The 9,716-nt window shown below is 43.5% G+C and overlaps 1 protein-coding gene across 1 annotated transcript in view; it reads left to right on the top strand.

Annotated features, from left to right (window-relative positions):
- The window catches only part of DOCK3 (dedicator of cytokinesis 3), a 391,142-nt gene that overhangs the window by 292,034 nt on the left and 89,392 nt on the right, over positions 1 to 9,716 (top strand). The window contains exons 14-15 of the mRNA XM_007451883.1: positions 893 to 1,018; positions 9,651 to 9,708. Of these exons, the coding sequence (XP_007451945.1) occupies positions 893 to 1,018; positions 9,651 to 9,708 (184 nt within the window). The remainder of the gene's footprint in view (positions 1 to 892; positions 1,019 to 9,650; positions 9,709 to 9,716) is intronic.

Consider the following 9,716-nt stretch of genomic DNA (forward strand, 5'->3'; position numbering starts at 1 on the left):
TCAGCACCTAAACTCATCCTCCTACCAGCTAATCTCATTCACAGAGTCTCAGAGGCACTCCAAACTCCATCTAGGCTTGACTTCACAGACTTCTAGCCAGTGGCTGCAGTGAGGATCCTTGAGGACAGGGGAGGAGAGTGATTTCCAGGAGACTTTCTTTGTGCAAAACTCCGAAGGTACAAGTAATGAGCAAAAGCCAGATCACTTTAGGGGACATTGCACATTCTCCCAAGTTCTGAATAAAGCCCCTGGGATCATCTGGAGGATCTGAAATTCTTACAGTCTGAAGCAAGGCTCAGTCAGCCCCACAAAATATTCCTTCCTTTCCTTGCAGTGCATTGGTTCCCTGCAGGAAGAATGTGATGTCTGCTCTGCTGCCCTCTGTACAAGCCATTGCAAGGTTGAACCAGAAAACTGCATCCCGCACTTTGGCATAAAACACAGCATCTCTTAACTTAGTCGTTTCCAACTGGTGGGACACCCTCACACAAGGTCTTCTTTGGTTACACTTGTTTCTAGTCTGCCACTGTTTCTATAGACTTCTCTGGGTTCCTAAATGTACACTTTATGTGAATCAACCCTCTCATTCAATATTCACTAAGACCCAGTCAGGCCCTGGGCTGGATGCTGGGGAACAAAGAGGAAGGCAACTTAATCTCCCAGACCTCAGTTTGTATTTAATAGAATAGTTCTCTGGATTTTTGAGATTATCTTGACTTAGATTCTTTTAGCTTTCTAGCATGTTTCTTCAGAATAATGTACACTTTCTGCATCAAAACTTTTCTCAAGAAAAATGCTGAATTTTGCACATTTTTGCCTGAAAAAATGTGACTCTGTGTTTTCTAGGGTAGAAGTGTGATACTGAGTAAAAACAATGCTTTTGTTTTTGCAGGTCTTATCATTTCTCTGCAGCTTCTTCGTGGAGACATGGAACAGATTAGGAGAGAAAATCCTATGATATTTAATAGGGGATTGGCAATTACAAGAAAATTGGGATTCCCTGATGTCATCATGCCAGGTAGGCAGAACTTCTTGGGGCTGGGGTGGGAGAAGGGTTAGGAGGATTGAGTCCAGTGCTCCCCTTGTGAGCAGGTGGTGAACTATGCTGTGGAGGAGCCCTGCAGCCATTAAAAGCCTCTACAGCCAAAGTCAGGTTGCTGACTGCAGTCTACAGCCAGTGGCTCCTTTGACTCTTGTTGGCATCTGTTCTTTTCCAGAAGCCCCCACATATGTTCACCAGTGCAGCACAGCAATCCAGCAGATGAGCTTTTTTGTCTCCTATGGAGACCGGATGGTAGGATTCAATACAGAACTTCTCATGGGGATGGCTTTTTATACTCTTCTCTTCAATTACATTTCCTAGAGGAGAATCCCCTCATAGGAACATCCTCTTTAAGGAAAATAGTGCCTATAGTGTCAATGAATCCCAGTTCAGTTCATGTAGGAATAGCAGATATATTTGTATCAGAAAAATGAATCATAATGAAAATACCATAAGGTATCAGAAAAATGGGTCAGGCAAATGGTATAAGTTAGGCACTATGAATAGTACTATCTGGCCAGTTTCTCAGAAACTGTGCACTAACAACTGACAGCCCCCTTAATGCACCCCAAGATATCATCAGAGTAGGTTTGCCATCCTTGGGCAAGGGGATAGGGCTAGCCCTGCAGCTCCTGCTGGAGCAGCAGGAAAAGTGTGCAGCAGTGTCTTAAATTGTGGTCAGCCTGTCTTGGGAAACCATGTCTGTGGCAAGAAGTCCCTAAGTGAGGTCACCCCTCCACCTGCAGCTGGTCCACTCATCACCTGGGGAAGTATTGTACCTGGGCTGCAGCAATCCCACACCTCACGGTCCTGTTGTGACCGAATTACAAGAAGTTGTGACTTCTTGATGCATGGTCATATGGGAGATGAATAAGGAAATAAATTATGTTAGTAACTGTGAGCATTTCAACACTTAAGTCTGAGAAATTAGAGTAACTGGGAAAATTAGAATTATTCATATACTGTGATTCTTATTTTGAAACTACCAGCATTTGGCAGAAACCACCAGATACTAATCTGGAGAGGTCCTTTTTGTCAGATGGCCCAGATAGGTCCTTGTCAAAGCATACTGACAGAGCTTACAGCTCTGAGTTTCAGCATTTATAACCACACCAGTATCTAACATACCATTTCAAAAAAGGTCTTTCTGATGGTCTCCTATTGCTTTCCATGAGTGTGTACACATACACCATGTGACTGGTGTGAACAGGAGATGTCCTACTCTTTGCCACAGCTGAGGCCCTGACTACACAGCCATCCAGCTGTGCTCATGACCCATGGTGGTGAGCAGGAGGCAAGTCTGCCATTGCTGGTGTTCTGGGAGGTCACAGAGAAGGCACATCAACCCAGGAAACGTCATCCAAGATTATAGAAGGATAAACAGATGCGGGAATTTAAACCTTACTTTGAAACTGAGCACTTAACAGACTTCTGTTGGTTTGTCACCATATCTCTACGGGTATTTCCTCCTTCCCTCCAAACTCATTTTAGTTGCGTATGAAAGCTAATAACTCTATAGCACACTTTTACTCCTTTCTTAGATTTTTGTTTGTTTGTTTTTGTGGTACGCGGGCCTCTCACTGTTGTGGCCTCTCCCGTTGCGGAGCACAGGCTCCGGACGCGCAGGCCCAGTGGCCATGGCTCACGGGCCCAGCCGCTCCGTGGCATGTGGGATCCTCCCGGACCGGGGCACGAACCCGTGTCCCCTGCATCGGCAGGCGGACTCTCAACCACTGCGCCACCAGGGAAGCCCTCTTAGATTTTTTTCAAGAAACTGAAGAGGAAATATTGGAGCAGGGCAGATGTTTCAGGTGAATGAGGTGAATGTTGAAGTTAACATTGTTTTCTGTGACTCACTTGTCAGAATTAGCCAAAATAAAACTTTAAAGAAAACTGCCAAAAGACTGTAAACTGAAAGGAATGATTTAAAACCACTTGCTCAAGAATGGTCTGTACCCTTCTCCAGACCACATCTAAGCCAGCAGAGATGTGCCACCAGCTTCTGTGTAGTTCTCTGTTAGCTTTCCTGGAGAGTCTGTTCCCTGGAGTCAGTAGGAATACAGAGCTCTGTCATGCCTCTGTGGGAAATAAGTATTTTAACTTGTTTTATAAACCTTGAGTCTTTAAGGTTATCATTTACTGTAGGCGTTATGGGCCAAGTTTCATGTTAGTTAAATGAGCTTCTCTCTTGTCAGAAGAAATCTGCCCTTTGATTTAGTATGTTCTAGCTGATGGCCAAGTTTTTCCTAAAGCAGTAGTTTTCTAACTTTAGTATGTATCAGAATCACCTGCAGTGCTTGGAAAAACACAGATTGCTAAGCCTAACCCAAGAGTTTCTGAGACAGTAGGATTAGGGTGGGACCTGAGAATTTGTATGCCTCACAGGCTCTCAAGTGATGGCGATGCTGCTGGTTTCGGACCCCCTTTGAGAACTATGCCCTAGAGAGTACTGTGCTTTAGGGATGCTTTGCCCTTCCCTGAGTCAGACCTGGCACAAGCTCGTCTCTGGGTTGCCCTGACCTTGCCCTTTAGAAGGCAGCTATGCTGGCATGGCAGCCCTCTAGGGGGCCCCCTGACTCTTGCCCTTGTGCTCAGAAATACACTCTGTCCTTTGCTTTGACCCCTGATAAAAAGTGCATGCTTCATCACCAACCTGCAAGTGATGTTTTTTTCTCTCTTTTCCTGTTTGTCTTAATTGTTCTTGTTTTTCTCTGTGCTGTCCCCTCATTCTTGCCCCTTTGTTTCTGGTGCAGAGATGAAGATAGTTGGGTGTAAGTTCCTGCTTTTGTGTGTCCTGTCTGCTTTTGCCTGCTTTGTTTCCATCTTCATTTGTTTCACGGAATGTTATGCTGCAATACTGGGGTGGGGTGTCATTTACATTATTAATCCTTCATCAGCCTCACCTTTTGGGATAACTGACAAGACATTGGAGAAGCTACCAGCCCAGCCTAGAGACTGTGTATTACTTAGGGTGTTCATTAAGATCAGAGAAAACTAAGGACATGTTGGAATGTTTAGAAAATCTTAAAAAGCCCTAGGTGAATAGATACAGGAAAGGATTTTTGTGAGACGGATCAGCTACTCCCATTGAAAAGAAAATGAGTAGTGCTTATCCCAAGCTACAAAGAATCAGAAAGGCAGAAAGCTGCTCTTTTCAGCTCTGCTGGACACATCTCATGACTTTTGAAAGAGACACGACTTTTGAAAGGAAAGCTATTCTCAGCAGAGTGATGAAAGTATTTACCACAAGTATATTCATAGGACTGTGGTCAGTCTGAATGTCAAATGAAGCTTTGGCAGTATCTCTAAGGGAGGGTTTAGGAATAATCACATCTGGTCCCACAACAGGTTGGAAGATCATCACATCCCTGATCCAAGAAAGGAATAATCGTATATAGTGATGTCACACTATGCCCATTCCTGTCATCCTGTTACAGCAGAGAACATCACTGACTTTGTAGCAAAAGAAGCCAGAAGTGTTGACACTGAAGACATGGTTAGAAAAATAAGGAACCTGTCTTTCCTGGATACTAAAGAAATCCTCCCGAGAGTCTTTTTTAGTCTCTTCCTCAGAATAAGAATTACTACAACATAAAGCATTGGTCATGTGTCTGAAAGTGTCCATATTAATGGTAGTTAACATCTCCACATCTCCATGAATGCTGTCAGGAGACTCCTATTCTGCCAAGAGACAGGATTGGCACCATCCCAAGCAGGCTGCTGTGTCTGCTGGGAGAAAGTTAGTTCTAGTTTTACATGGTCTTAAGGGAAGGAAAGCACTATCCACAGAAGCTCTTCCTAATCCTATCTAGAATTAGACAAGGTCTAAATAATGTATTTAATACTGTTATCCTTGAACCTAGAGGCTCCACACATGTGGTGTGAGTAATTTATACAGGAGGAACATGAATGTAATAAAGAACCCAAGCAAGTCTTAGTGCCCAGGGACTTCCCTGGTGGCACAGTGGTTTAGAATCCGCCTGCCAGTGCAGGGAACACGGGTTCGAGCCCTGGTCTGGGGAGATCCCACATGCCACGGAACAGCTGAGCCCGTGCGCCACATCTACTGAGCCTGCGCTCTAGAGCCTGTGAACCACAACTACTGAAGCCCGCAAGCTGCAACTACTGAAGCCCGTGCTTCATGCCACAACAAGAGAAGCCACCCGCAATGAGAAGCCTACACACCGCAACGAAGAGTAGTCCCCACTCACCACAACTAAGACACTGCTGCAAACCTGTGTAGGCTGTCCTGGACCATTTCTCCTGGCATAGAATTCTACACAGGCTGGAACTATGTGGCCCCAAAACTTCAAGTAAGGCTGGAGTGTCTGGCAAGAGACTATCTTGCTAACAGATGCTCTGGTACCTGAGCTGGACCTTGAAGATTCTGACACCTCTACGGAGACTGCTTTCAGAAGAGACCTGCAAACAAGTTGTGAGCTGTTTCTCCAAAGTCATGCTAGGATTCAGGTCTTTGGATGATCAAACCTGGCCACTGAAGCATGCACTTTTCTCTCTGCTGGATGCAGCTCTGTCACAGTGCTCCTCAGCCCTCTGAGATTACTGGCAGCTGAAAAGCACTGTTTCCTTCTAAGACCTATCACTCTCTAAGGACGCCAGAATGTTTCATGCCAATCCCTGATGCAATAAGATGGCCTCAAGTTCATTACCTTGCTCCTTCCCAGCAGCTGTTTATTGTAGACTTATAGGAATCTGGATTTTTGGTGTGTAGTTGCAGCATAGTGATGCTGCTCTTGACACTTGAACACTCCAATTCAGGTATCAGCAAACTATAGCCCATAGGCCAAATCCAGCAGCCTGTTTTTGTACTACCTACCAGCTAAGAATGGTTTTTTACATTTTAAAAGGGTTGTGAAAACAAAGAACATGAGACAGAGACCTATGTGACCTACAAAGCCTAAGATACTTACTATCTGACCTCTTAGAGAAAAAGTTTGCCAACCTCTGCCTACTCTTAAGTCCCTAGTTCTCTGACATGCAGTTATACCAACAGCTGTCACTGGCTGCTTTGTGAAACTGTGAAAGGGACAAAGATTATTTATTCTGAAGCCCTCTTACAAGAACAACCTCATTCATTCATCTTCCCATTCAAGAAACTCTGTTGCATGTCAACTGAGCACTAAGCATTCAGAGATGTAAGGCATTGCTGATGCTGTTAGAGGCTCTGCCTACCTTAGGAAGCAGAGGACACCTAACAAATGGAGTCAGGGCTGCCCTCAACGATACGCACTCCCACTCCCCGTGGAAAAGCCTCCCCCTTCCATATCCGTCCCAGCATTCCTCCATGCTGCCTAAGAGGTGCCCAGTCCCCCACCCTCAGCCAGACTTCACTAGTATCTTCCCAGCAGACCCCCACTTTATAGTCCCCTGATGTTAAACCCTGGAGAGCATCAGAATTATCTGATGATTTTTTTTTAAATACAAGTACACAAGCCCACCCAAGACCCACTAGAATCTCAAAGGGTGAATATTAGAAATCTAATTTTAACAAGCTCCCTAGGTGATTCAAATACAGTCAGCCAGGCAGTGGTCTTCAGACTAACCACAGAAACCCACTGTTCAGGACTTCTCTTTCCCATTCTTATGATAAGGTGCCTGTCCTCATCCCTCTCTTGGTAATATTTCTTGGCCATTGGTGCTAAAGTTTACATGAGGCTCCTGGAGACAGTACCTTAACCCAGAGGCATGATTCCACTTGTAGGCTTTGTGAACATGTAACATACAATAAGGATAGCTGAAGAGCAGGGACCCTGGGAAGCTCTCTGTAAGGCAGGCCTGGGTCATTACATTCTGGAGCTTTTCACATTTGTTTCTTCTAGTTCCTTGAGAATTAGTGGAGAGCTCAATTTAAATGATCCTCCAGAGAGCTTTTGACAAGAAGGCCCCAGCACCATTAACTATTAAAAAGTGCTGCTTTCAAAACTGAGGCCATAATTTGCAAAATTGCAACCCATAAGGCAGCCTGATACCAATTCTGACTGAGAACAACCTTGGTCTAGGCAGGTCTGTCCTCTAAATAAAGAGCAAAGATCTGATGAAATCAAGCTGCTTCAGTGTGTAACCCAGAAGGTACAGTTGCTTGTATTTATAAATTTTCTCAGCTAGACGATCACCAAAGCATTCTGTTTAAATAGAAAATTTTAAAAGAATGAAAACTGTAGGAATGTCTAGCTCAGTCCTTCCATTTGAAATTGGCATTTTGGTTTAAAATACCCTGGGGGAGCTGCCCAGAATCTATGAGCTCACTCTATAAAACCAAAACAGACCAAATTCTGTCATTGTCAATCTCCAAGACAATACCCAATTTAGTATTAGTATTTTATATCATATATTGCTAGGAAAAGTTTGAAATGTTCCATTTAAGGACATACTTATTATAATATGGTTAACTTTTGTATAGAGCCACAGAAATTTATATGTTTGTACAAGCTAGACTACTATTGCTGCTTTTAAAAGTCACGTGAATTATCTTGAGAATAACTGCCAGAGAGTGCTGACTTATACCACAGTAATTTTAAACAAAGCACCTATTCTTTAGATATTAAAATTCTCTAGACTATTCACTTTATGCCAAATCGTCCTAGAAATTGAATAATTACTTAAATTCCATAGAAAAGCTAATGTGTAACTAAAAAGCTTTTATCAGGAGAAAGCTCTGAGATGTCTGTTCCAGTTGTTAAAAATTTAAGGTGCAACCAACTCTGATTTATCCCATTATAATGGCAGTAACCCATAGTAAAGTTCCCAGTTAATTTTGAATTTTACTTTCAGGGCTGATTTTATCCAGCCTCTGTCCTGATGGTAGCAAACTAATGAATTTGAGTTTTCCTTCTCCTTCTGCTAGTCTTCCCCACCCTACCTACACACCTATTAAAATAGGTGACCTGCTAGGAGGGCCCAAGCAGGGATGTCCAAAAGAGGAAGATTAAAGTGTCAAACTCATCAAACTTCAAAGGAGAGGTTCTACTCAACCCAGGAGGAAAGTCTATATGGACTGCAAGGATGGACACCCTGAAGTCTGTCCCATCTACCCAGCAGTTGCATTTGTGTGTGATTTTCAAGAACACATTTTCCTCTTCCCTTCATGGTAGCCTCAGGGCTATTTGTTTGGGGAAATAGCTTTCACACATTAGAGAAAGTTCTCTGCGCTTTCAGAGAATAATTGTTTCTCAGGGACTGCTCTTCCCCACTTGGGTCAAAGTGTTTTGAGAGTATTATGTGACCAAATAACCATGATTGCACTCCTACAGTAGGAAGGCGACCTGAATAATAGAAGGTCTGGTCATGAAGACCCCCAAAGACCAAGATATATGCCAGTCCTGGTCTATCACTGTTTCATATGTAAGAGACACTCGGACACTTCCACAGTTAGAGAGGTGGACAGTGCAGAAAATGAGCTGTCAGTCATCATGTATCTGACCAAACCAGAAAGCTCAGTTGCTAACCCAAAACAAAGACTTATGTCATTGTGATTCCAAGTAATGAACAGATTTAGATGTGCCAGTTTTTCTAAAAACTGAAGGAGAAAGTATTTCTGGCTTCTGAATTGGCTTGCTTTGCAAGTTAATTAATTGTTCCGTTAACTTTTAGTTGATTTTTTCAGGCTGCTAACACATCTTCACTTTGGCCTTACCTGGTTTCCTTTGTCATTTTATTCCTTTGAAGATTTTTTTTCCCACAGCCTTTACTATTTTTTTTGAAAGTCAAAAGCCCTTCTTTAGTTTGTGTTGCGTAAAATTTGTCATTTTATGGGTTTAGAAGCTTAGAGCAGCCTAAATAAGCTCCTTTTATGCATGAACAGACAATTCCTTCCCCCCTAAAAAAAGGCATTTGAGACTTAGGTCATTTCAGACTTGCAGTGTGAGCTACTGCTGCCCAGTCTCAAGCAGCAGGTATGGGCTAGAGTCAGAGCATGCAGAAGCAACAAGAGCACAACAGACTGTCGCCCCAGTCCTTTGGCACCTGTGCTTTTGGAGAGTCACCTGCTCCCAGAGCACTTGCTACAAAAAGAAGAAAAACTGACAGTCCAGTGACCTCTGCCTGACACTCCAGCAGGGAATGGGATTTGGAGGTAAAGCTTCCAGAAGGAAGTAGTAGTTTATCCTCTAGTCAGACTCAGAAGGATTGAGGGTTGCAAAAAGAAAACCAAGAAAAAAAAAGAGAAATGATTTTAGTTGTTGTTGTTGTTTTTGAGGGAAAGGAGGAGGGATTAGTAGTTAAGACATAGACATGATTAAAATAAGTGTTATTCCTGTTGATTCTAAAATCTTTCCTCACTGGGGGACTTAGATTACAGCTATTCTCCTGGAGGGGAGAGAGACTGAGCAGACACCTGCCATCTGCCTTTTCCCACCCTAGACAAGCTGTGGTGAACACCTTTAAGATTCAGACTTAGAGAGCACATGACTAACCAACCTGAGTACTGCTGCACTGATATTGGTAGAATGTCTATTGTTATTAACCAAGCTTGGAATGCCCTGAGCACCCACCTGAACCCTGGAGGATCCAGATGCTAGCTTTATCCTCCATGCACATGGGGCAGAGTGGCTTCTGCGGTCATGAAGACATGACATTTCTTTCCCCACAGGTGATATCCGCAATGACCTGTACCTAACCCTGGAGAAGGGGGACTTCGAGAGAGGGGGAAATAGTG

Source organism: Lipotes vexillifer, unplaced genomic scaffold, assembly GCF_000442215.2.
Source record: "Lipotes vexillifer unplaced genomic scaffold, Lipotes_vexillifer_v1.1 scaffold500, whole genome shotgun sequence".
NCBI classification, from domain to species: Eukaryota; Metazoa; Chordata; class Mammalia; order Artiodactyla; family Lipotidae; genus Lipotes; species Lipotes vexillifer.